This window comes from Euwallacea similis, chromosome 10 (genome assembly GCF_039881205.1).
Source record: "Euwallacea similis isolate ESF13 chromosome 10, ESF131.1, whole genome shotgun sequence".
Lineage (NCBI taxonomy): Eukaryota > Metazoa > Arthropoda > Insecta > Coleoptera > Curculionidae > Euwallacea > Euwallacea similis.
Genome location: NC_089618.1, coordinates 5,068,879 through 5,093,768, shown reverse-complemented (window position 1 = coordinate 5,093,768; position 24,890 = coordinate 5,068,879). Strand labels below are relative to the sequence as shown.

Genomic DNA, 24,890 nt, shown 5'->3' with positions numbered 1-24,890 from the left:
AACACAACTTTTACGCAATACACAACAATATATTACACACCAATGTGATTTATTTAGCTTTAAAGACGTACTTACGCATCCACATGTACGACGTTGCTGCACTTAACGAAAACCAGGTAATGATGTAAGACAGATGCTCATTTCTCAAAGTGACCCTTGTCTGACCTCCTATCGGACCACCCTGTATATTAAAGTCTGTGGTCTGGTCTAGGAAGATTGGCAAAGCCCCAGTGGCCGTACACATTGACGCCAAATCCCTGCATTAAACTTACATAATCCCACGTTGCTGACAGAAATATTCATTCACCTGTAAAAGTACAGATTGCTGCCTTCTTTATTCTTTATACTGAAATTGGGCCTATTTTCGTTTAGTCTCAGCAAACCAATCACATCCACCACTCCATCAATTTGTCCTCCTGCCCTGGAGGAAGGTTTTAGTTTTTTGGTAGGGACCCAGCCACGGTTAACCAAAATCGTTTCACTATGTTTTCATAATTATCCAAAATTTGATATATAGGTAAGACTTACTCCCTGTCAGCCAATTTAAAAGGTGTGACCACTAAATAGCCCTGGCTCTGGGTATCTTGGAAAAAGGATTTTGGTGTTGAAGAGTCCTCTTTTCTGATTAAACTTCTAGGACCCATATAGATTTCTTTCTCATGTAAAAAAGTACCTTGAACATGGATAGGGTGATACTCAAGGTCTTTTAACTCCTTCAAACTATAGAAAAAAAATTGTAAAATTAGTTTAGTAGATGGTGGGAGTTTTAGTACCTTTGAGGCAACTCAATGGGAGTACTTCCAGTGATTTGACATAGTTGAGAAAGAAGGTTTTCTTTCCAGAATTTTCTTTTCACTTGCCATACTCCCAAACCGAAAGATGTTACAGGGATTGCCTGAATCAATTGCAGAATCAATAAAGGAATTGATTCGAAACAGAAATCTTAATCTGTGCATAGATGTATAGACACAGTGAGAAAGAGTAAGGAAGCCTTTTGGCCAAACGCAATCAATTACCAATAAAAACCATCCGTAAAGCCCGATTTGTTCTAAAGTAGATTCTTTCCCTCGCAGCAGAGGTCGAGAGCCTTGCTTTAATTTCGCCTTGTCGCTGAAGTTTACTACAGGATTGTACAGAACTCTGGGCCTGGTAATAACTATTATCCTAAACAACTGATTCATATTAATTAGGGCCACTTATTTCAGTTTTTATTTTAATCAAATTAATTATTTTTGAAAATTTAAGTTCTAAATGTAAACAAATTTTGAGGTTAAGACTGAGATAACGTGACAGTTATTGGGTTAGTCGAGATTATGTTTATGCGTGCGTTTACCGATCAAGATGTCGGTAACAGTGTAGCGTGCACCTAGAGTGAACAGGTTCGAATTGCATTATAATTCTCGGTGGACACGCAGAGAAGATCAGTATTCAACCCAATAGAGAAACTGATCTAGTAGATTAAATACGCGCTTTTCCTAGTCAACTACTTTATTTTTTGCACAGGGTTAAGGTTTGCACTAATTGTCACAGCTTGATATCACTAATAGTAAGGGAGATGTTGTGGTACTCTCTCTCGAGGGAGTTCAGGACAGAAAAAAAAGTTTTTTTAGGATTGTTTTCCCTTTTAAATGTTAACGACCCCTTTTTGTTCGTCCGCTACTGTCACCTGTCAAGTGAGACTTTTTTGAAAATGTCACTTGCTGGTGCAGGTTCTTGGAGTGGACGATCTCTCGAATGATGCACCACTAGATTTTTATTCATACACCTACAGGGAGACATTAAAGACCAGAAGAGTGCTCGGAGCCTACCTGGAGAGGCTCTCTGTAAATAATGTAGATAAAAATGAAAAAACACCGGTTCTTAGAAGATTGAAAATATTTGAATGAAATGAATAAAAACTGCTCAATTATAAAACAACAACATTTATTTTACTATTAATATTGTGTAATTAAATATACATCGTAATAGTAATCAAAAACAAACCTTCTTAAAAATTATATTCAAAGAAAACTCCGGTCTCACCAGAGATGTATTATTTTACAATAACAACCAATTGTATTGGCCGAAGGTTTCCAGCAAAAACGGACTCACTAATACTTTTTACAACCACTTCTCTCACCCATCCATCTCCTTTTTTTAGATTAGAGTTTGTTAACTTCAGCACACATACATATTTCCAGGGGTCGAATTGAACCCACCACCACCGCAGCCCGGAGGGGGTGGGTCGTCTTTCCGGGATTTTGATACATCCCTGGCAACTGAAACACGCGAAATCCTCTCACTGTCCGCGCGATCTTTCGTAACAGCGTTCTGTAAAGGGGTCGAAAGCGCGTCCCAAGGCAGGTTTTCCGGTTCGATGACATCTTCGCACACGTAAAACAACACGTAGGGTGTTTCGGGGGGTTTGAGTGCATGCAAACTTTGCTCGGCCGCCTTGCTCACAACGCTGTCATTGAATTTGTACCAGCCGGCGGAGTCTTTGGCGAAGGTGTAATAATGCCCCGAGTCCACGCTAGTGCCATGATGCACCACCGCGGCGTAGAGATCGAAAAATCTTCCCTCTAGACAGATGCGACTGTCCAGGTTAACGCGCTGCAACAACTTGGTGCGCGTCTGCGAGGCGGGGTCGTACCGGAAGTGCTTGAGGGTTAGAATGAGGTGGGTAGGAGCTGCTACAACTGTAGTGATGCGTTCTCCATCTAAGAGATACAATGAAGAGCTTATTTTAATTCTCTAGGGAGAACACTTACCAGTCAATCTATCACATACGTCACACCGGTACTGATTGTCCCCGCAGAGTTTTTCAGACTGTAAAAAATACCCCAACAAATCTTGCACGCTCTGATTATCGGAGTTCGTTGGAAAGGAGAGCTGCAGCTCGCGGAAATTATCCTCTTTCTCGCTTTTGGTGCCGCACTCACCGCAATGGGACACAGTCATGGTTTTTCCACCAAAGGAGCGTTGCACCACCGTGAGAGACGCCTCGGCGTCAGTTGATTGTGAGACTTGACCCAACTGACATGTGTAATGCTCATAACTGTCACTTAGATTCTTCTCCTGTTCATGCAACGTGTCTAGGAGATAGCCCAGGAATTCTGAACTGTCATGCTGGTGCCCCATTACAAAGCCGGGGGGCCGCAGCAATGTTAGAATATCTCGGGGAGATAAACACATCTAACAAATAATGCAAGAGAACTCTAAGTCCCTGGAAACGTGATATATTACAGTCTCAAACTAACCTTATTTGAATGCTGCAACAAGGCAAACAAGACCTGTAGCTTGGAGAACAATGGCGGCAGAGCTCCGCCCTGATGTGACAACACATTATTCCGAAAAGTTGCAGTCATATATAAAGCCTGTAGCACGCTATTCATATAGCAGGTATTCCCCAGATTGTAGAGACCTACTTTATCATCAGGACTGCGCAATGGTCCATTATAGGACCATCCTTCACAGCTCAGGGGCTGATGTGCTACACTGTTCCTGAATGGAGCCAAAAGCTGCCTTATTGGCTCATACAGTTCATTGAAACCAGAAAAGTGATCCATCAAAACTGTAAACAGAGCGACCAGCTGCAGGAGATATGATTTATTTGTTTCATCTTTGGCAAGGATGTTGACAACATTTGGGATGTGTGGCACCACCTTATGGAATGCTGCAGGACTGCGCTGCATTCTAGTTAGCATATGGTACACGACAGGGAAGACACATCGCCGGCTGTTGTGCAGCACAATCAGCTTGAATAGAGGCTCAATAGTGTCCAAGGTGACTTCTACTAGAATGTCATAAAATTGCTCCTGTTCCAGTCCTTTCATGAAAGTCAAGACCAGAGGGCCAAGATTGTCAGTCCAGGTCCATTTAGTCAGCCATATGCATAGAGTGTGTAAAGCTTTTTCTAGTTTTTGTTCAGGGTAACCATCATTTAGGATGAATTTAACTGCAGCTGTAAAGAGAGTTTTAGATTTTATAAAACCTACATATAAGGCCCTTACCTGGCAGAAACTCCACATTGAGCAACTGCAACACAATGGACATGACAGGACTAGGTGTTTTTTCAGGATTTGAAATCTCATCATATAAAGCTTTCAAGGTGACAAAAATTACATTCTTGTTATCATTTGCCTTTAGTAGAATCTCTTGGACGCTCTTGATGTCTTCAATAAACTTCATGTAAGTAACAGGATTGCTGGGTACTGCCACGGTACCCAGTCCAGTGACAATGTGAGCATATACGGTGGTGAGGTTGTTGCTATCCTGTGGCTGGATATCTTGCAGGACTCGCAAAATAATTTGTAGCCTGACTTCTGGTGAAGTGGCGACTGGGCCCACAACATTCTTCTGTTTTACTGCCATTATTCAACTATGAAGGACAAAAAGAGACACCTTAAGTCTCATAAAAAAACATAGTTTAAAGGCACTTTGAGTGACTTAGTGTCACTAGGAAACACACACGAAATTGATTATTAAAAAAATCAAACTACTCTGTATTTGGTAATGGGGATCTGCAAAGAAGTGGTAAATTTATCTCTATTAATTTAGCATGAATTTGCAGCTGGAATCCTTGTATTGTTTTAATTGACACAACCACCAATTGGTCACAAGAGCCCCATTCCACAACTTTTTAAAACTAAATCTGCACTGGTAGGACAAACAATCAGGGACCACTTTTGAGTCACCCGCGGTGCTTTGTTCAAACCCGAGCTAAAAATAGTCCTTTCGCGAATTTACAAGCACTTTTTAGCAATAAATTATAGATATTTGGAGCTGCTTACTTTCGGTAACCTTTTACGTCAGGCCAATGTCATATCCAAGCAATCGTCGGCCCCAAAATGTAGACGGGGTTTGAAGCACTAATCCGAGACCGTAATCCCTGCCAACAGAATAATTTTATTGTTATTTTAGTGACAATTTAATCAAATAAAGGCGATCCAAAATTTGCGAAAAGTATGCAGAAAAGTTGAGAAAATGGGAAAAAGTTGTTGACTCTTGGTGACGGTTCTTAACAGGTGACGTGCCAACTTCGACACGAGCAAAGGGAGAGGATTTAAAGGGTCCGACGGTTTTTCAAAACTATTTGACAAGAACGTTATAAATATCTCAAAATTGAATAAACATTTTAGGGCATCTTTAAAATAATGTTACAAATGAGTGTCAGGTGATAAACGGTAAAATTCACTATTTATTAACTTCAGTCGTTCCAGAGATACATCTGGGGCCAATCTTTGGACTTTTCAGTATTCTCCAATTTTTGGCCTTTCGTTATCCGGTTTGGAGTGAGTCTTCGCCACCTCTACTATCTGTCTGCGCCCACACTCAATCATATTCCGCGCCCCAATGTTCATAAATTAATTCTGTCGAGGCATTCGCGAGAGTGCAACCCAATTTACTTATCACACTAATAAAACGAGCTGTTAATTTGCACAATTATGACTAATTACCAATATTGCAAGGGTCACTAGGGAAATAAAAAGTGGCGCTAGCATGACATTTTATTGTTTCCACGGCCTTCTCGAAATGGTCGCGCTTAATGAACTGGTGGTACTCAGAAATCCTGCTCAGTGCGCTGAAAAACTTAATGGTCATGAACGTTTGTAACCTTCGTCGGCCTGTCGCTTGCGCTTTACTATAAAGCGCTCCTAAACTGAGCTGGTAATAGCATTAATTAATTCGCCGATAATTCGCAATAGCAGCATGAATAAGCGGCAGCAAAAATAAACGTGACGAAATGGGCACTTTGGAATTGGATCGTTGCGAAGAGCGGCACGGAAAGGAAGGCCGGAGGTGAGTTACGATCGTTTTCAACCGAAGCAAATTAGGATTTCCAGATGTTGCGAATTCTAATTTTAATCGCCATTTTAATGGGAAAACAAGGCGGCGCCAGCTGGTTTTGGCATGAATTAATTGGGATGGAACAATAACAAACAAGCCTTAATAACATTGATATAAACAGGAGTTTATTTATTGCGTTTACACGTATATTACTAAAGTGCAAATCGGATATAATGCGAGTGGTTTTTGCGATTACTTTTCTTATTTATTAGCAAGGTAAGCGGGTCACCTTTGGTCTTAATAATTAATACATTAAATAACGAGTAATCAGATCTACAAACACATATACCCATTATACTGTAGCATGGGGTACACTGTAGCAATTACGTATTAATCGTCCCACACTGCAACAAACAACTTGTTAACAACCTCCCCGCGTTATCTCTCAGCCCTGGTTTAGCTTGATGTAAGGTACTGTGGTAATTTAAACAAACTAAAACGAATTTCCCGTATCGCCAACTGCAAGATTAGCATTATTTCTTATACGTTCCCAGGTATGAGTCGCAATTAGGGCACGAATGGGAGATGTCCATGCACTGCTCCATGCAGCAAGGAATCAGGCAGCACCCGCAGAAGCACCTTTAAGGCAAAAAAGCACGGGACCTTTATTGAAATTTAACGAGTCAACGTAAGAATTAATGGCGAATCAATTCGATTGTAATGGCCCTGCAAGTGTTACAGCAATTACTTCATCGCCCATTAAAATTCCTCTGCTCTGCATTGATATCTGTGGGGAATTTAAATGAGCACATCAAGCAAATGTGTCATGCCTAATATTCATTGTTTGTTAGGCACTAACAGCCATAAATTTAACGCTTTCGGAACTAAACTTCCTCGAGTTTCGTGGAGCATCGATCGTCATTCACCATTTTATCAACAATAACAACCTTCTTACCCGATGAGACACAAAACGGCGCTGGCAATGTAGGCCCTGATCCCGGGTTTCGATTTGGTGCTTGTGTCAATCTCGGCCCCACAGTGCGGACACACCATGTGCGTGGAATTGGGCCCCACTACTGGAACTATCGTGGTCAGGATTTCTGGATCTTTTCTCACTAAAATGTAGTGGTAATAATAAAGTATCTAACGCGTATGTACGATTTTTGGCACGGCACAATAATGATGAGAAATTTTGGGATGACTGTGGGTGGGGCATTGTCTTTACGAAAATAGCGGCATTAAGAGAGCACCGCTCATTCACATTTTCACTGGGGACAACTAAAATTCTATGGGACCAAACTTCTCTTCCCCATTAATTAAAGGACTTTTTTAAACGGTAATTAGAGCGTCAAACATAGGGGCAGAAAGCTCTCCTGGGGGCGCTTTTAATTTGAAGTCACTGAGTTAAGTGACGATCTTGCGTTTCATGTTATGCTAAGTTCTGTAAGCGAATTTAGACGTACTTTCCCATCCGTTTCACTACATAATAAAGTGAAAGTTATGGTTAAAAACTGATGCGTTGCGCTTAATATGGTTCGAAAAGAGCCATTATCTAGGAATTGCACATTAAATTTTTTCTTAAGAGGTGTTTAAGTCAACTCTCCAATGCAACCCATTTAGCAGCAGTTTCCATTCTGCTCAGCTTGAGCTATCAAATATTTACATAACTTTGAATGTCTAATTGAATTCCCGCTAATGCCTTTTCAGTAGCAAATATTTTCCTAACGGATCTCGCTTCTTATATTATACCTACAGAAGAATACCGGTACCCGGACCTGGCAAGAATCGCATTAAACCCATTGGAATTCTCCCCGCACCGTGCAAGGAAAAACATCCTCCGAACGAAATCTAATACCATTTACCCAACAAAAACTTAAATTTCCGGTTTGCGTGTAGATTGAGCAGATGCGTTTTTGTGGATTTAATGGGAAAACGTTCCCTGTGTCGTTTCGACTTTTAAAGGGAGCGCTAAAAGCATCTGTCGACGTTAGAAGCGTATAATGGAGGCCTTGTCAACGAGTTTTTTTCTATGGAGTAAGCCTCAGTATTTTCGGCCTTGACGCTAGGATTGCCATGGAAACCGTGACATCACACTTTCTAGGCAATGGAAAAGATGCAGGCAGGAAATTAAATAACAATTAGGCGGCCCATTAAGGCCAAAAAGTCAAAGTCCAGTTAAGTTTATTAGAAGGAAAATTTCCGTTATATTCCAGATAAAGGTGCGTGCACTTTGATCCATCTGTATTCGAAGGAAATCCACATCTATAATTAACACCTAGATCTGTCCATTTTCTTATTGTCTATAAAAAAATAATTGTGTGGTACCCACGTAAACAATTCAGTTCAGCAGCTCAAGACATTTCTTCGCTAAATTTAGCGTTGCTCATTGACGTCACTCTCTCGCACAACATATGCCCCGATCATTCTGTATTTCAAACGATGGGTGCATCCTTACGTCACAAAAGAACTAGACCATTGACGTAGTAGAGGTCAACACTTGTTATCAAAAATCCATTACTTAACTACAATGGAAAGTCTTGCAACAACAAGATTTCCCGACAAAATGGTGAATAATGCCTATGTATAGACGAAATGGATTGTTGATATACTTACGGTGGTAGGTGGGAATGTATGGGGCACTAGGAGGAACACCCCCGACAGCCTGGGCATAACTAGGGGGCGCTGCTGGCGGTGGTCCGTATGGGGGCGGCATGTCGTATCCCTTGCTCATCTTGTTACTCAAACTTGTCAGAAACAAACGCACGTCAAATTCTCACTAACGATTACGGCGTAAGAGCTTGATTCGAGGCACGGATTGAAACTAACGAGCAGGCGATGGACGATCGGCGCTTGTTTCACGTTCTAAATCTGGTAGGCCGAGGTCAAACTTTTCATCCGAGCAGTCGACGGGGAGCGAAAACAAAACACGTTGGCGGCCTGCGGCCAATCGCTCGATTTTCTAGATTCTGGTGCTGGAACTTATCCGAAATCGGCATTGTTTAGTTTCAGAAACTTGCGTTTTCCAGGGAGTTTTTAAGAGAATTAGCGAAAATTAATATGGGAAAACTAAAGATTTAATTCAATACGTCATTTCTCTTATTAGCTGATGTGTTGCTTTGTCTTAACACTATGGGTTTATGCTTACGCAAAAATACAGGAAATTATAAACAAAATGTCCAAAGCAAGGGCGAACCCCATTCCGGGTTTTTACAACTATTGGATCCCCATCTCAGGACCCAATAAACTAAACAAAATAAGAATAATAATTGTCATGAAGGAAATTAATAGCTACTTAAGTACTATATAATACCAAATTATTGCGCTCTCAATGACCGTTCAAAACAAAGCTACAATTAAGTGCTTATGTATCGATCCAGGTTTTCAAACCCAGATTTCCCTTCTAGGAAAATCTAGAATTTTGAAAAGGACACATTGAGTTGAAAAGTCGCCTCAATTTTGTTCGAACCTGGTTTAAACACTTGTCTTGGATGCTTTTGAAAAGAATTTAAAATCCTTAATCGTTGTATACCACATCATCAGCTCACATTAACATACATGTTTTGAAATCGGTTCAAACTGTATTCACAAGAAACAGAAAAAACGGCTTTAAGCACCCTCTGGCAACTCAAAAGTTGTCTGTCTATAACAATCACAATGTAAACTTAAGTCCTTGTGTGTCGGTTCCTATGCTGCCCCCCTCTGGAGCCTCTTTGCCTCTTCGAATCACTACCACTATTACCTGCCCCCCCACTATTAGTTGTGGGCCTTGCCAAATTCCCACTATTATTTGCCCCACTCTTTGTACTGATAACATTATTATGTTGAACGGGAGCACTAGAGGTTGTCACTGGTAAATTTGCAGCCCCTGAAGTTCCCACCCGACCTACCCCATTATTAGTCCCATTATTTATGTTGTTTTGTGGGGGAGGCGGAGGTTGCTGCGTGAATAAATTAGGCTCGGAAATGTTGTGTTGTTCATTGAACACCATGCAAAATTCTCCAATCTTCTGCAGGTCTCCTCCCTTGGATGTATACAGAGTGAGGCAGTTGCGGAACATGTTGAGGTAGCCCTTTGTGAGGCGAACAATGTCCCCCGGCATCAGGAGTTGTCCCGGCTCGTCCCATACGCTAGCGTTTACACAAGCTGTAGCGTCCGCCACTTTAAAGGTCCTCACCTCCCGGTTCTCCTTGGTGAAGTTCACGGGGCCTACTTCTAACACTATAAAAATGACATTGAAGTTCTTGAGGCCCGGTCGCATGTCTTTGATTTGGACGTAGTTGCTGTCCATCGTAGGGATACTCCTGTGAGGCTCCTAACCTAGAAATTTGTGGCTTAAGTGCGAATTGTTGCGATTGTAGGGATTTGGTTAATGTGAGTGTTTAGCTAATGCTTGAATTGTGCCTAAATTGGTAAAAATCATTGAAATATGTAGGAAATCTGTTACGAAGGATTTAAATGTAAACATATCATTATTTTTGTTAACGTCAAGAAGAATGCTACAGTTATCAGACGTGCGCGTGCGCAGGACGATAAGAATTTGGGAATAATAAAGTTTTTGTTGTTATCTTATTTAATTATAAGGGCTAAAAAGAGACACAACATATTCGTTGATCTTGTATATCTAATATCTAACTTTGTTCTATCTGTAGAATAAGACAAAGAACAAATATATGCTTATGTAACCTTCGTATCAAAAATGGCTGCTAGGTATTGTTGTCAAGTTGCATTGAAAGTCGTATTTATAGGGCAAGCGATCAAAAATTTCATATTTTTTAACGTTGAATAATTGAATAATGTCTTATCCATTTTTGTAATTACTAATAAATGTGTCTATTCTAAAATCATAATGATCACATGAAACACTGTTAATATTTTCCTCTAGCTCGTTGGGCTTCACTCTTTGGAGGATGTACAAGCAAAGCACTCTGGCAATCTTGTAAAAGTAACTTTATAACCTAACTTCTAAATTTTTATTTTAAAATCGATCACGTTTCATTTGATTTGATGAATAATTCTCCTTAAATATCCAAGGAAAGCCCCAAAACTCTTCAAGCAACGAGGTAATAACCTAAGAACATTGAAAAGTCTCCAATGCACACCTTGGCTGATTAACGATATCCCTGGCCCATTTTTTCAATGTCTGATAATCCCACAGAGCAAATAAAAAAATTTGTATTTAGCTCGAATTGCAAGAAGGAAGTACTGGAAATCTTCATTCCAGAGGTATATTCTCCTTTTGTATTGGGAAGGGTTGCATTGTAGCTATGTAGAATTTTGATTTTTAAATTATTAGTACTTAAAAAAGGTGGAAAATTCCAGCTTCTTCAAGGCAGTTACTCGTTTTACACTTGGCCTTCAGCCCCAGTGCTAGCCTGGTTCCTTTGGGAGAACCGTGAAAATCTCCCAGGTCATAGAGTATTGGAATTGGGGTCAGGCACAGCTCTGCCAGGTATTTTAGCAGCCAAGTGTGGGGCTCAAGTCACTCTCAGCGACTCTGCCACCCTGCCCAAAAGCTTAGCTCACACAAAACGCAGTTGTCACATTAATAATTTAACATTAAACGAGAATATCCGGGTGATTGGGCTCACTTGGGGTCTGTTTCTCAGTAATTTGGATTCATTGGGGCCTTTAGATCTCATTATTGGTCAGTTGCATTATATGTCTATGAGAGTGTTTTTATGCAAGTTTGTGTAGGTTCAGATTGTTTTTTTGAACCCGTAACATTCGAGGATATAATAGTAACTGTGGCTTACCTCTTGTCAAACAATAGTGGAGCTCGGTTTGTGTGCACTTACCAAGAGAGGAGCAGTGATTGGTCAATTGAACATTTGCTAGAAAAGTGGGGATTGACTTGCAAGGTACACAATATCAGCAATCTTGGGACTGCAAGTGGGATTGATATTCACGAGATAATTGGTGGCCACACCATTCACTTGTTGGAGATTACCTGTAAGGCTTGAAATGGCCAGTAATGGTGTAAGTTCCAAAATTGATGAATTATTAAAAATTAACAGAAAATGTATTTTAGAGCAAATTTTATAAACTCTTTGTAAGCAACATTCCTTGGACTGTTAGCCATAATGAGCTGCGCCAATATTTTAGCAAGTTTGGTCCTGTGAGCGTTTCCACTGTTGTTTTTGACAAGAGCACTGGGCTGTCAAAGCACTTTGGTTTTGTGTCTTTTGGTAACCAACAGGGCTTTGAGAGTGCTCAAAACACAACAGAACACAAGCTCGAAGGGCAACTACTAAAAGTCTCTCCTGCCTCCCAAGAGGCACCTTCAAACGAGTAGCATTACAATTTCAATTAGTAGTAGACTTAGAATGGCAACGGCCACTGGCGATGACTTTAGTGATTTAATTGAATTGGGTATTGAGGTGGGGGCAGAGGATGAATTGACAGTCAAGTTTAATAAATGTGCCAGGCATGTGCAGGTCATATCAGGCTCTTTGAGTGAGCATACTCTTTTACAACTCTATGGCTTTTATAAGCAAGCCTTAGAGGGACCTTGCAATGCACCTAAACCCAGCTGGTATGATCTGAAAGGCAAAGCAAAATGGGAAGCCTGGAAATCATTGGGAGAACTTGAAAGAAATGAGGCTAAAAACAGATACATTGAGCAAGTTTTTAATGCTGATCCTGAGTTTTCTTTTGATTTAAAGAGGGATAAAGGTGAAAGCTGGGTAATAATCATCATAACAAATGTGGATTTTAAATTATGTACTTTTGGGCCTTTGTAGTCAGTTGGCGTTTCTTCCTTAATAGACCACCAAATTTTGTCCAGTGAAAAAGACCTACTTGACTACATAAGGGAAGGAGATTTGACCAAAGTAAAATGCCTTTTAAGCCAATTGAAAGAGTCTAAAAACTTCATCTACCAGGATGGTATGAGCCTCATACACTACGCAGCTGATGTAGGAAATGTGGAATTACTGGATTTATTAATAAATGAAGGCTGTGATATGAATCTTCAGGTATGAGGTTTTAAGCAAATTGTTTTGAGGTTCTCATTAAGACATTGCAGGATTCTGAGGGTCAGACTGCCCTTCATTACGCCTCCAGTTGTGGTCATGCTGAATGTGTACTGTTGCTGCTGTCCAAGGGTGCAGTTTTTGATGTAAAAGATACTGATGGGTACACTGCCTTAGATGTGGCCAGTGACAATGCTATAAAAATGTTGTTTTCCAAACAGCCAGAAAAGGTTGCCATATAAGTTAATAAAATAGTTAAGTCTTAAAATTTTTTCTTTCATGAAATATGTAGGGTCAACCTGACCAGTATGCCCCAGCTGTCCTTCCAATACTCCATATGATGGATAATTATCTCACCATAGAGACTTTTTGCTATCATTTTCACTGCGTTTCTAGAGGATTAAGGGAAAAATATATAAAAATTCCACTGTAACTTACATTAAATTTATTCAATATTAAGCTTTTACAAGTTCAAAATCTGTCGCACTGCCTCTCCATATTTCATCAAAGTGTAATCATTCTCCCCTTGAAAAAAAAATTGGATAAAACTACAACTGGTCCAATATAAAAGAAACTCACCCTCATTCATATAACTAGTAACTGCCTTAGAATAATCATTAATATGGGGTATTTCTTCAGATTTGACTCCAAACAATGCCTCGACGCTCTTTTTAGACTCATTTTTCTCCCAGTCATAATACTCCATATCAGCATGTGATTTCAACTCCTCCCAGGGTTCAATTTTCTTTAAAAAACTTTTAAGTTTTAATTGATTATGAAAATGTGCAACTGCTTACTTTTGACTCATGATACAAAGCCGTAAGCAAATACATGGCATAATCAGTGTTTTGTTTCTTTAAGGGGCACCTATCTGTAACTATAGTAACAGTGTCAGTTTCCTTGTTATACCTGTCTCCAGCCAACCTACAAACTTTCTCTGTTTAACCCATCATTAAATTCCCACAAATAGAGCAAAAAAGACACCTCAGAAACTTATCTACAGCCCTGCTATCCAATTTCAAGCTGCCCAATTTGAACTGTAAAGTCACAATCCTTGCCATGGGATCTCGTATTGTAGGGCTGCTATGGCAGTAATCACTTGTTGTAAGCTCCAGAGGAAAAAGCTTTTCTATCTTAGAGTCTGAGTCAAGACCTTTAGGCCAGGAGGTGCAAAACTTCTTAAGGGCCTCGCATTGCCTTTTAATAACTGGGGGAGTCAGATGCAGGAAATTGGGAATTTTCATCAATTCGGCATTTGCATATTTATCAGGAGACGGAGCACCTTTTTTAGTAAAACCTTGCCTAATTGGTAGAGGTACTGTGGCAGGATGAAACGAGCGGGGTCCTGGCCAGACATTACCCCAATCTTGGTCTATAGCCATTTTATTTGTTCTAGGAGTAGTTTTGTTAGTTTTTGTGTATGTTTCCAATGGAATTGTTTACCTAGGAGGGAGCACAGGAGTTTTCCGAATCTGCCGCCTCGTTTGAATGTGTTCTCTTGTGTTCCTTATATTCAATGCCCGGAATTGGTCTATAAGGTGTTGAAAGAGTGTTGATTAATTGGTAAATAATTGAGAGATGGGGGTTTACCATGCTTTCCTTCAGGACTGCTTGAGTAGGCGGCTATTAGTAGTTTTTCTCTTGTTTTGAAAATTAGATTTTCCAGGTTTTTGGGCAAGTGTAACATGCTAATTATTTTATAGCTAACTAACTTGCGTTATGAATTTAATTAAATTTTTTCGATCAAAAATATGATCCAATAGAAGTGCGGTTAATGTTGATTGCAAATACGACTCTTCGTGACGTATCTCAGCGAAATGATAAAAAATTTTATATGTTTTTTGATTTGTTATGTTGGTGACAGGTTTGCACTACATCCATTCAATTATAACTCTTTGATCTTTGTTGCGTATCTCTTTTCATCTCATGGCGTAATAGATTGGAGAACAAAGACAAAATAAAATCCTATTATACTGTATTCTTTCTCGAACAATTATTATCTGTTTTGTTGGTGGCAAAAGTGGTAGTAAAATGGCGGCTGACACTTTGAAATTGCTATTGTGAGTACAAATAATTAACAAAAATTAATTAATTTCCTTCTAGAAAGCAAGGAAAACCAAAAAATAATCAAACCTCTCTGTACCTCCCACAGTGCGTGCACAATGACCCTAAACTGAATCTCATACATTCCCAATTATAAAGCCTCGCAATGATTATCCAGGAGCCTGTAGAGGTAAATTCCTTAGCATGGCCCTTTATTTAGCCCAATAATCCCTTGAAAATTCGTCTTTTAGGCAGCAATTTGGCACTGTCTCAATCATTACGACTATCCAGACGCAATATTTCTCTCAGAACGTTTATATGCTGAAGGTAAACTGCCACACTGTATTTACATCAATACTTTACAATAATTGAAAACATTACAGTAAAGTCTTCAGAAACCTTATTCCTGCTTGCCACTGCATATTATAGGAGCGGCCGCAAGGCTCAGGCCTACAATGCCCTACTAAATGGATGTGAACATGAGTATTCCCCTCAATGTCAGTTGCTGCATGGTGTTTGTGCTTTTGAGCTGGAGAAGTATGCTGAAGCTGAGTCAGCAATTGTGACTACTGCCGACGGCTCTACGAGGACACTCGATGATGTTGTGGTCGATTTTGGTGACCAGGCCTCATTTGCTTTAATGTTGTTGGGGAAAATTGCCTCTAAATATGAAGGAAGACTGAAGGCAGCAGAGACTTGGCGAAAAGCTCTGAGACTCAATCCATTTTTGTTTTCTGCCTTTGAGCTGCTGTGTAATCTGGGGGAGAAACCTGATGCAAGCAGTGTGTTCCAGGCAGATAATATTGGTATGTAAACTTGATTGATATCTGAGGTATTGGTCATTATTTTATGGATATTTTAGAAAACATGTCAACATGCCAGGGCCAATTAAATGGACTCATTGAAAGTGTTATTTTGCATAACAACACTGAATGTAGCACTGCATCAACACCACCCCAAATTCTGTCAAATGCCATTCCTCCCAGGTAATGTATAGTTGATTTTTAAATATTTATGCTTATTGAATTACTACTGCAGTATCAAACGTAAGGCCAGGAGTCTAACAGGGGTCAACTCCATGTCTCCTACATTGGTGTCTGGTTGCAATCCTCTGTTATTTAACACCCACATAAAGCACAGCAATTTGCTGAAGTTCAGAGCAACTGAGTCTGAGGTTGAGGATGTTAGTTCTTTGTTCGTTGCACCTATGAGTTTTCTTTACAGTGATTTTCTAGAGTCCCAGCTTTGGCCTCCTTTTAGACAACAGTTGGGAGAAGCTAGAGAGCACCCCTGAGCTTCCTCTGATAAAATCTCCTGAGCCTTGTTTTAACATTGCAAAAAGGCTAAGATCTCATGAGGTTGAGCAGAACGTAACCCCTCACAATAAAGAGTCATTGGTTCTTCTCAATTGTAAACCTGTACTGAGCCAGTCCCAAGGATGGGTACATTTTTTAGTTTTTCAGGGGCTATAGTAACTGCAACTTAATTTTTTTTCTAGCAAAGCGCTAGTCACTCGCCCCCTGTATCAGGGTTGAGTGGCGCTTCGACGCCTCTAATGCTGGAGCCAAATCAAAACGTCAGGAGAAGCTCCAGACTGTTTAGGTAGGTTTTTCTTTTTTATGAATCATGCGCGCTAATGGTAGGGACAGTTCTAGCTCAGTAAAAGAGAATGATAAGTCGAATCGTGATATGTTTGCCTTTCCTAAACTGAGCTCCCCAAAGGCGTCGAAAAAGGTCAAACAGAGGGTGGCTCGGAATCTGGTTAATAAAAACACAAACATGGAGAATCAGAATCAAGTTAATGAAAATAAGGTGAGTTAGTGCTAGTTTGTTAGATTTCTAGTTTCTCCGAAGCAAACGAATCATCAATAAATTTCAGTCGCCTCGTAAGGAAAAATGCGAAACTGTGACGTCTCAAACGGACAAGAGCGGCTTGGAACAGCAGGTGGAAGACGTGTTTGAGCTACAAAAGGAGAGTATTAATGGTCTGATGTCGCTATTGCGGACCTTGGGGCAAGCCTACTGTGCTCTAAGCAGCTATGATTGCAAATCTGCAATTGAGGTGCGCCTGTTCATTTACTTGAAACTTTAAAAAAGGGTCATACATTATGTCTGAATTCAGCACCTGCAATTGTTGTCCTCGAACCAATTCAACACCCCCTGGGTGCAGTGCCTCCTGGCTCTATCCTACTTCGAGATGAACGACTACGAAACTTGTGTGAAACATTTCCAATTAGTGCACGCGCAGCACCCCTATCGACTGGACTACATGGACGTGTATTCTACCGCGTTGTGGCACTTGCAGAAAGAGGTAGCGCTGAGTGCACTAGCTCAAGACCTCATCAGTACGGACAAGAACCATCCGGCCACATGGTGCGTGAACGGCAATTGCTTTTCAATGCACAAGGAGCACGATACCGCCATCAAGTTCTTCCAGAGAGCAGTGCAGGTGGACCCGAACTTTCATTACGCATATACGTTGTTGGGTCATGAGTACATCACTACTGAGGAACTGGACAACGCTTTGTGCTGTTTCCGGAACGCCATACGCATCAACGCACGCCATTACAACGCCTGGTTCGGCATAGGGACCATTTACTCGAAGCAGGAGCGGTACAATTTGGGGGAGATGTACTATAATAGGGCGCTCGCCATTAATCCCACCAGCTCCGTGATTTTGTGCCATATCGGCATCGTGCAGCATGCCCTTAATAAGGTAAGAAATACGACGATCGTTCAAGGGTTTGGGAAATAATTTCTTTCTCTTTAAAGACTGAAAAGGCCTTGGAGACGTTCAACAAGGCGATTATTACCAATCCGAAATCGGCCCTCTGCAAATTTCATAGGGGTTCTTTGTACTTTGCCATTGGCCAGCATTCGGAGGCTCTAAAAGAACTGGAGGAGCTTAAAGAGATTGTTCCCAAAGAATCCTCCGTCTATTACCTCATAGGGAAGGTGCACAAGAAGCTAGGCAATACAGATTTAGCACTGCAGCACTTCAGCTGGGCCACGGATTTGGATCCGAAAGGTGCGAGCAGTCAGGTTAAAGAAGCGTTTGATCCTGCCATCGGACGTGGTTCCCGCTCCTTTTGCTCCAACGCCGAAATGAGCGAGAATCCCCAATCCCCAGACGACTACGAGTCGGCCAACTCCGGTGAGTAATCGTTCCCTTTTTTTTATCATCCTGTATAACTTTTTCTTGCGATGACCGGCAGCCAATCAAGGGGAAAGCATCAATTTCGACGGTCTGCCTGACGATAGCGAGGACAGTACATTCGATTAAATGTACGTTCGGGTAACCGCTTTTAATAAAACCTAGTGGCAAGTTTGCAGTTATAGGTACTTAGTAGCGGCCTTTTCGTATGCCAAAGCGAGTCGGTTAATAAACGCATTAATTCGTAATGTTAATAATTCGTATATAATTTTCATGTAATAATTTTGTGTATAATACTCTGTTTAATTTTCTGTTGTATTATAAGTCATTGAATTAGTCCATTTACACTGTGTTCAGCGATGTGGAGGAAAGTTATTTTGCGGTTATTATGTAGGGTGCCGAGTGTACGAATATTGAGAAAACTTTATCTTTTGTTTGATTTTTTTCTGGTAAATAAAAGCAATTTATGGAAATTAAAAACCTCAACTTCAACGGCCATTAAGGAATACGCTGGCGGTTGATGAGATCATTGCTTCACAGCTTCATAACTTCATTTGTTAATGGTCTTGACCTCAATCTCTACTAACGTCTCTATTTTAATAGGTGGGATATTTGTTTTTTTTTTATTGACGATATGGCGGGCGCGATTTTTAACACTGTTTTGGTCCATGTTTATAATGATTTAACCTCTGCCAATGTGAGACAAAATTCTTGAAATAGTGTTGAAAGAATTCCCAAAATCGTTATTAAATAATAACTAAATCTGTCCGATTTAACATAGGACCTTCCCTCCTTTCGAATTCAGAAATTCGAGTCTTCTTTAAGTGCTTGAAATCTGAACATTCTTAAGCATTATTGCTTCTTCCCAAAGTAAAAATTCAATTTACGATTTGTCAGGAACAAAAGGCTTTTTATTTCAAATATAAAGAACATTTTTAGAGTCTTAAATTACGTACACAAGTCTTTTACAACATAAAAACACATCATACATGCGTTATAGCTCCACACTTGAAACTACACCCCACCAGTAAGTTCCTTGAACATGTCGCCCATCAGAATACTGTCCAAGGCCTTCTGCACTGAAGGATCCTTCAATAGAGGTGGCGGGGCTTCCTGCGTTGCAGGTTCCAATGCCGTGATCGACGCAGGGATCACTAGCTCATTTGATTTGTTTAGAATACTCAAGATCCGGTTTTGCAGCTCACTTTGTTTATCCTTTGAACCCTCATTTATATCCTGGCTAATGCCCTCTGACACTTCACTCTCCTGCTGCAAGTCTCTGCGATCCTGCAGGTATTTGATAATTCTATCATACTGGGAAGTGGTGAGCATGCGATTCTCAGCCAATAGATTAAAGATCATTTGGATAGGGACTGGATGTCGATCTGCCAGGCTCATTTTAATAGGGTCTTCTGGGGCTTTTTCACCTCTCATGTAACTTTCAAAGTTTCTCTGTATCAAAATCATCGCATCATCCAAAGGCATGTTGCGATGCTCCTGTGGAATTCCATGCAGAATGTTGAGAGTCAGGCTTCGATGCTCCTCATTTTGAGGCATTACTAAAATGGCATATAAACACCCTCTGCTAGAGATGTTGGCCAATACTTTGCCTATTGGAACGTCTTCATTTGGAAATAGCAAGTCAACTATGAGTCCCAGATGCTTTAGCCTTGATTCTATGAACTCTGCATATTCAGTCAAAGCTCTGGATACAACAATAATTTCGCAATCATTTCTGTCAGGTACCGAACTAATGTCGCCCTGTGGGGGGCCATACTCCTCAAAATAACCTGCAGGTCGTCCACGTTCAGGGAATGAATCTGCATGAGGAGGTTCAAACATTGGCCCCCTGGGACGACCCATAGGTCCCCCCATACGTGCCCCACCCCGCCGATTATCGAATTTTTGGGGAGGCGGCCGGATATTAGGTCCAGGCTCAACTTCACCTTCTTGGCCTTCAATCTTCTCTTTTTCTAAGGAAGATTCAAATTGTGGTGTTCTCTGAATTGGAGGCGCCTCTTCAGGCTTCTGTTGTGGGGTAAAGTTTTTCACCATGGGACCACTAGGAGCAAAAGCCTGTCGAACGATGATTTTTCTTCCCATCATAACAGTTCCATTTTCCCCCTTGATGGCGTTCTGGGCTTCTTGCTCCGAATCGTATTGGATGAACGCGAAACCTGTGTTTATCGATAATCCTAACAGTTTGCCGTGTTTGGAGAATTTCGCCTCTAAATCATCAGCTATTATGGCTTTGGGGATGCCCCCAATATAAATCCGGGACGCGGCAGTGGCCGGGTTTTTCATGAATTGTTTGTCGGTGCGATACATTTCGAGGCTCGTTTTTATGTCCCGAACTAGTGAATTCTAAGTTTAAATTAGGAAAAACGTTGATGTGCGAAAATAATACACCTGCACGGCATGTTTACGAATAAATATCTGTAGTATTTACATTGATAAGCCAATTTAACCTTTTTCGATTTTATCTCTTGACGTTGTTCCGTCAACTAAAATCAAAATGGCCGCTGGGTTAAGGATTTCATCGATTCATTTATTTATTGAATATCCAAAAGGAATTTTAAAAGAAATTAGTAGTGAAAAGCTATTTTTAAAAGTTTAAAAATAATTTTAATGAGAAAAATAAAATACACCCTTTTAGTAATAATATTAAAAACCCAAATTTAATTAGTAATTGTCCTCAGACGTCATATTGAATAGAGCGTTGCATTTATAACTTCAGAAACTCTAGCTGATATAACATAACCTCAAAGAAAATAATGAAATAAAAAATGTCAAAAATATTGAAATTCCTAAACAGCGCTCAAAAATACCACAAATCTTTTAACAAACCAATCACGAGATATTTAAGTACTACAGCCTCATTCGAAGAAGACTTCGAGCGATTTCATTGCTCCATAAACCCATTCCAGCGGTCCCTTCTAACTGTAGGCTCAGCAACCCTATCTCTTCTTAACCCATATCGAGGTGACCTAATCGCATGTTTGGGCGAAACTACTGGAGAAAATGCTTTAAAATATATGAAATTTCGCATGGAACAATCAAGAGAGGGTAGGCAAATATTGCAAGAGCAGCCGCGCATAAACACAAGTACTGTGCAAATGAATTACCTGAAACACCTGCCTGAAGACACCTTAGGATATACATATCACAAATTTCTTGAAAAGAATGGTGTCACTCCGGACAGTAGGTCTCTAGTACAGTTCGTAGATGATGTTGAGTTAGCTTATGTGATGCAAAGGTATCGAGAAGTGCATGATTTAATACACACAATCCTGCAGATGCCCACTAATATGTTAGGAGAAGTTACAGTAAAGTGGGTTGAGGCATTGCAGTTCAAACTGCCGATGTGCATAGGAGGAGCCATTTTTGGAGCTGTCCGACTCAAGACCAAACACAGACAGTTGTATTTAAAGCACTATTTGCCTTGGGCCGTGAAGACAGGCACCAATGCTGATTTTTTGTTGAATATTTACTTTGAGAAGAGGTGGGAACAGAAGCTTAGTGAATTTTATGAAGAGGTCAATATAGAACCTCTAGTGTTACCTCTTAATAATAAATAACTTTATTGTAATTAAACTTATGGAATATTTAATCTTCGCCTGCAGGCATAGCATCCTCAAGTCTCCTAATAAACTTCACCCTGATTTCTGTGTTCTGATCCCCTTTGAGCTGATCTTGTACCACCCAGCTTTGCACATCTAGTTGCACCATCTCCAGGGCTCCTCTTATGGCTCCGCAAATGATATTGCAGTACTTCAACTGTTTGAGCTCCTCAGGTAGCTCTACTAACTCAGTAAGGGGGTTGCTCTCTAACACAAAGGAAAACTCATCTCCAGCAGGGCTCCAATTGACCACATTAGGCTGTACTCCCAAATACAAGCGAAACGCAGTTTGAATTTTGTCCGCAGTGTCTTTGAGGTCCAGACAGCGCCCCGTGCCCGTTTTCGAGAGGAAGTCTTCAATTAGTCGTATACCCATGTTATAGCCTATGCGGTCCAGCTGCTTGCTCACATCATCAGGGTTGTCCAAGTCTTTAACCATTTGGGCCACGAGGGTGCCGTAGGTGAGAGTGACTAGTTCCGAGTTTACTTTTTTGGTGTCGAAGCGCGTTGAGCGGGACATGGCGCGGGAGATTGGGCCAATGGTGACCCCCCTATGAAGTGTTTACAGCGAAAGGGGGGCCGCTGGGAGGCGAAACAAGGTTTTTTATTTATAACTGCAGAAAACGGGAGGCAGTTCTTTTGCTATGACGCGACTCTGATAAATAATTGAAAATTAATTTGTATTTCTATTTTAGTTTGGAGACGTACGCATTTGACATTGACACGGTTTGACGTAAGAGAGACATAAGTTTAGAAAAAGTTTAATTATGATCAGCTGATTAAGGTAGTCCTTAGGGCAGGAGAATTGCAACACATTAATTATTTCTAGAAGCGCTGTTGAAGTTATATTTACGAAACTGACCTTGTGTGAACATATTGTTAATTTCCCTAAACAGTTTTTTTCGGTCGTTTACGTACAGTTCTTTAGATTTTCAATTATTTTTAATTAATTCGTTTGGTTTGCTTGTTAGACCGTAAAGGGCTTCTAAGAATTATTAATACTAAATAAATATTAATCTGCTGCTAATTGAATGTAAACATTGGTGAATACACAGAGCTAATTAAACAGAGAGTTAATGGGTTAATTTCAGTTATTTTTGAATTGAACAGGATATTTGTTTTTGTGAGAAATGGTGGCAAATTTGGAATTTTTTTGTATATACGCAGAAACACACGTAACGCGACAATTTTGCAAGCAAATTATGTATTTGAGAGATTTCGCATTTTTAATTCTAATAATTAAATTTTGCTTATATAATATCAAATTATATTTTATTTAAACAATTTAAACAAAAATGGCAAAATTTAAATAATAAACATTTTAGGTAAACCGCAGAGCTATTAACTCTCGGTTACAAGAAAATCTGTTGGGCTCTTTTGTTTAGAAAATCGGTGATGAGCTAATGCCCTGTTGCCATCATCCCAGCACTTTTCTAAAGGAATTGGCGTATTTATTACCCCCAATTCATTTATCAATCATGGCCTCTTTTCGGGTCCTTTAGTGGTGCCATGAGAGGTCAAAAATGGAGATTAACCAAACCCTAATTGTGTTTATTCAGATCGAGTTTCCCAGTAAATATATTCTTAAGTAAACAAAAATGAATGAATTACAATTATTGTCGTATTATCACATGTAAGGAACGTGGCAACATTGATTTCATACATGGGACTTTTTAAATCATATAAATACGAGCGCACAAAAATGCGGCGAATTATACCGCGAGTGCCATCTTTATAGTCAAAACTGTAGTGTGAGACATAGAGAAAAATGAACTTCTTTGCCATCTTTGCTCTTATTTTTGCCTTATTTGGTAAGTACTCTGTAGTCGAGCATCATTTCGCTTCATTAAATCCCATTAATTAAACCCCATTTTTTTGTTACTAAACTGTTTGTTGAGCAATCCTCCGCGCAAAGATATCGTCTTGTTGCCTTTTTAATGATAAGAACACAGAGATATTGAGTTTTTTTTTAGCCGTCGCCATGGCTAACCCCCAAAAACCGACCGTCGTGGGTGCTGAGAAATGCACCCGGGGGCCCTCTTATTGGTGCCAGAGCAGGGAAATTGCAGAAAAATGTGGTGTGAGTATGCGAGGGAGTTAAGTGCGCCTTCCCGGCACTGTAGTAATCGTTTTTAGGCCATTCAGCACTGCGAAACCAAAGTTTGGAACAGGCAGTAATCTGTAAACAAACAGCGGTGCTATCAAGAAGGAAATAATCCGACTTTGTAAAACCTAATGCTTATATCTTGAAATTCAATAAAACTATTTTCATCATATCGTTGTTCGTTAAAGAAAAATCCGAAAAATTTAAATTTGGAGGTAAATTTTGCCTTGACGACTCTGGTGGTTTTGATCGGATTGTGCCCTGCTTCGTACCGAGTCACTATACAGTGTGTCAATTATATAAATGACAACTAACGACTTTATTACTGTTTAGAAAATTATGGAGAGCATTTTGAACGTTTAAAATGTTAATAAACAATTCTTTTCCAATGTAAATAAAATCGAAACTCGTTTACGGGTTGGACATGATTTCTCGCAAACCTCTCATTAAAAAAAGGTACATTTAAAGAGGTAATTGACTGAGCGTTCAAGTGAGGTATAACTCAACCCTCCCTACCTAATAAGGTTTTGGTGGTTGTTTCCACCCCCGCTAGAGGGTGCCTGAAATTGAATAGAAAACCGACGTGTTTTTACATGTTTACACATTTTCTATAGTTACTGAAATACCAAGGATGGTTCGCTTGTAAATTGGCACACTATGTAAGATGAAGTGAGATATATTGTTATCAGTGGTAAGATAAGGCACAAAGCGTCAATAACAATAGCGCAAATAGAGAGATGTACAGAACCTTATATATATATTTTTTAATTTATAGAGGTAGTTAGCGGCTTTTTTTGATTTGCGTAAGTGCTTATCTCAGGTTCAATTTTAAGGAATAATACGCAATATAACTCGAATTAGTAAACTGTAAATTACCACATTTAAAATGTAAATATAATTTAAATATAAATAATAATTTAACGTAGCTCTAGCTTCGAGGTTGTCATGTATCCTACTTCATGGTTTTGACTAGATGGATCTATTTTCTACGTGATAGTGACATTACTCATATAAACTTAAAATGAAAATGGACATTTATGTACATTTTTTGATATACTTTCTTTTTGGTGTTGCTTCATAATTTTCCGCAAAAGTGAAATTTTGGCTGTAAATTAGCTGGACAAAATAATCGATAATTAGCAGTAAAGTGTCTGCAGGTCTGAAGAGTTGCTTATCACACAGTAAAGTCCCTATTAATTTCAACCTCTAAGAAGCTCTGCTTCTGCTT

The 24,890-nt window shown here is 39.9% G+C and overlaps 11 protein-coding genes and 1 long non-coding RNA gene across 13 annotated transcripts; 5 read left to right on the top strand and 7 right to left on the bottom strand.

The window, feature by feature from the left end:
• Positions 1-18: 18 nt before the first annotated feature.
• Surf1 (surfeit locus protein 1) lies at positions 19-1,257 on the bottom strand. Its single transcript, XM_066393899.1, has 5 exons — positions 1,017-1,257; positions 774-895; positions 529-720; positions 308-481; positions 19-257 (listed from the first exon to the last, which is right to left on the bottom strand). Exons 1-5 carry the CDS (start codon positions 1,179-1,181, stop codon positions 50-52), a joined length of 861 nt encoding a protein of 286 aa, XP_066249996.1. The 5' UTR covers positions 1,182-1,257; the 3' UTR covers positions 19-49.
• A 649-nt stretch (positions 1,258-1,906) lies between these two features.
• DUBAI (Deubiquitinating apoptotic inhibitor) lies at positions 1,907-5,011 on the bottom strand. The gene is made up of 5 exons (XM_066394684.1): positions 4,773-5,011; positions 3,993-4,360; positions 3,240-3,943; positions 2,751-3,174; positions 1,907-2,699 (listed from the first exon to the last, which is right to left on the bottom strand). Exons 2-5 carry the CDS (start codon positions 4,351-4,353, stop codon positions 2,158-2,160), a joined length of 2,031 nt encoding a protein of 676 aa, XP_066250781.1. The 5' UTR covers positions 4,354-4,360; positions 4,773-5,011; the 3' UTR covers positions 1,907-2,157.
• A 921-nt stretch (positions 5,012-5,932) lies between these two features.
• On the bottom strand, positions 5,933-8,715 carry LOC136411891 (LITAF domain-containing protein). The gene is made up of 3 exons (XM_066394687.1): positions 8,383-8,715; positions 6,725-6,884; positions 5,933-6,408 (listed from the first exon to the last, which is right to left on the bottom strand). Exons 1-3 carry the CDS (start codon positions 8,498-8,500, stop codon positions 6,303-6,305), a joined length of 384 nt encoding a protein of 127 aa, XP_066250784.1. The 5' UTR covers positions 8,501-8,715; the 3' UTR covers positions 5,933-6,302.
• Positions 8,716-8,821: 106 nt separating this feature from the next.
• LOC136411890 (SOSS complex subunit B homolog) lies at positions 8,822-10,203 on the bottom strand. Its single transcript, XM_066394686.1, has one exon. It carries the CDS (start codon positions 10,056-10,058, stop codon positions 9,432-9,434), a length of 627 nt encoding a protein of 208 aa, XP_066250783.1. The 5' UTR covers positions 10,059-10,203; the 3' UTR covers positions 8,822-9,431.
• Positions 10,204-10,698: 495 nt separating this feature from the next.
• On the top strand, positions 10,699-11,940 carry LOC136411511 (histone-arginine methyltransferase METTL23). 2 transcript variants are annotated; one of them, XM_066394107.1, is made up of 4 exons: positions 10,837-10,993; positions 11,090-11,414; positions 11,465-11,746; positions 11,799-11,940. In XM_066394107.1, the coding sequence occupies exons 1-3, from the start codon at positions 10,907-10,909 to the stop codon at positions 11,728-11,730; spliced, it is 678 nt and encodes a 225-aa protein (XP_066250204.1). In that variant the 5' UTR covers positions 10,837-10,906; the 3' UTR covers positions 11,731-11,746; positions 11,799-11,940. The 2 variants fall into 2 exon arrangements, 1 of the variants encoding a protein (XP_066250204.1); XR_010752329.1 differs by lacking the exons at positions 10,837-10,993; positions 11,090-11,414; positions 11,799-11,940 and adding an exon at positions 10,699-10,830 and having other exon boundaries at positions 11,465-11,603.
• Positions 11,941-11,950: 10 nt separating this feature from the next.
• On the top strand, positions 11,951-13,009 carry LOC136411510 (acyl-CoA-binding domain-containing protein 6-like). The gene is made up of 3 exons (XM_066394106.1): positions 11,951-12,453; positions 12,511-12,744; positions 12,795-13,009. The coding sequence occupies exons 1-3, from the start codon at positions 12,094-12,096 to the stop codon at positions 12,981-12,983; spliced, it is 783 nt and encodes a 260-aa protein (XP_066250203.1). The 5' UTR covers positions 11,951-12,093; the 3' UTR covers positions 12,984-13,009.
• Positions 13,010-13,179: 170 nt separating this feature from the next.
• Positions 13,180-14,499, bottom strand: mRpS35 (mitochondrial ribosomal protein S35). The gene is made up of 6 exons (XM_066393970.1): positions 14,332-14,499; positions 14,185-14,272; positions 13,726-14,133; positions 13,539-13,665; positions 13,321-13,486; positions 13,180-13,266 (listed from the first exon to the last, which is right to left on the bottom strand). The coding sequence occupies exons 1-6, from the start codon at positions 14,426-14,428 to the stop codon at positions 13,205-13,207; spliced, it is 948 nt and encodes a 315-aa protein (XP_066250067.1). The 5' UTR covers positions 14,429-14,499; the 3' UTR covers positions 13,180-13,204.
• Positions 14,500-14,769: 270 nt separating this feature from the next.
• Positions 14,770-18,418, top strand: Cdc27 (cell division cycle protein 27). The gene is made up of 12 exons (XM_066394043.1): positions 14,770-14,974; positions 15,036-15,111; positions 15,168-15,590; positions 15,647-15,770; positions 15,823-15,967; positions 16,020-16,226; positions 16,283-16,386; positions 16,434-16,596; positions 16,664-16,846; positions 16,907-17,500; positions 17,557-17,938; positions 18,000-18,418. Exons 1-12 carry the CDS (start codon positions 14,951-14,953, stop codon positions 18,065-18,067), a joined length of 2,493 nt encoding a protein of 830 aa, XP_066250140.1. The 5' UTR covers positions 14,770-14,950; the 3' UTR covers positions 18,068-18,418.
• Positions 18,419-18,820: 402 nt separating this feature from the next.
• On the bottom strand, positions 18,821-20,309 carry Neos (Neosin). The gene has a single exon (XM_066394724.1). The coding sequence runs from the start codon at positions 20,264-20,266 to the stop codon at positions 18,953-18,955; it is 1,314 nt and encodes a 437-aa protein (XP_066250821.1). The 5' UTR covers positions 20,267-20,309; the 3' UTR covers positions 18,821-18,952.
• A 396-nt stretch (positions 20,310-20,705) lies between these two features.
• On the top strand, positions 20,706-21,532 carry Coq4 (Coenzyme Q4). Its single transcript, XM_066394725.1, has one exon. It carries the CDS (start codon positions 20,725-20,727, stop codon positions 21,514-21,516), a length of 792 nt encoding a protein of 263 aa, XP_066250822.1. The 5' UTR covers positions 20,706-20,724; the 3' UTR covers positions 21,517-21,532.
• Bet3 (blocked early in transport 3) lies at positions 21,496-22,199 on the bottom strand. The gene has a single exon (XM_066394726.1). The coding sequence runs from the start codon at positions 22,076-22,078 to the stop codon at positions 21,545-21,547; it is 534 nt and encodes a 177-aa protein (XP_066250823.1). The 5' UTR covers positions 22,079-22,199; the 3' UTR covers positions 21,496-21,544.
• Positions 22,200-23,253: 1,054 nt separating this feature from the next.
• LOC136411916 (uncharacterized) lies at positions 23,254-23,832 on the top strand. Its single transcript, XR_010752366.1, has 3 exons — positions 23,254-23,369; positions 23,532-23,638; positions 23,695-23,832. It is a non-coding gene; the product is annotated as an uncharacterized lncRNA (long non-coding RNA).
• The last annotated feature ends 1,058 nt before the right edge of the window (positions 23,833-24,890 follow it).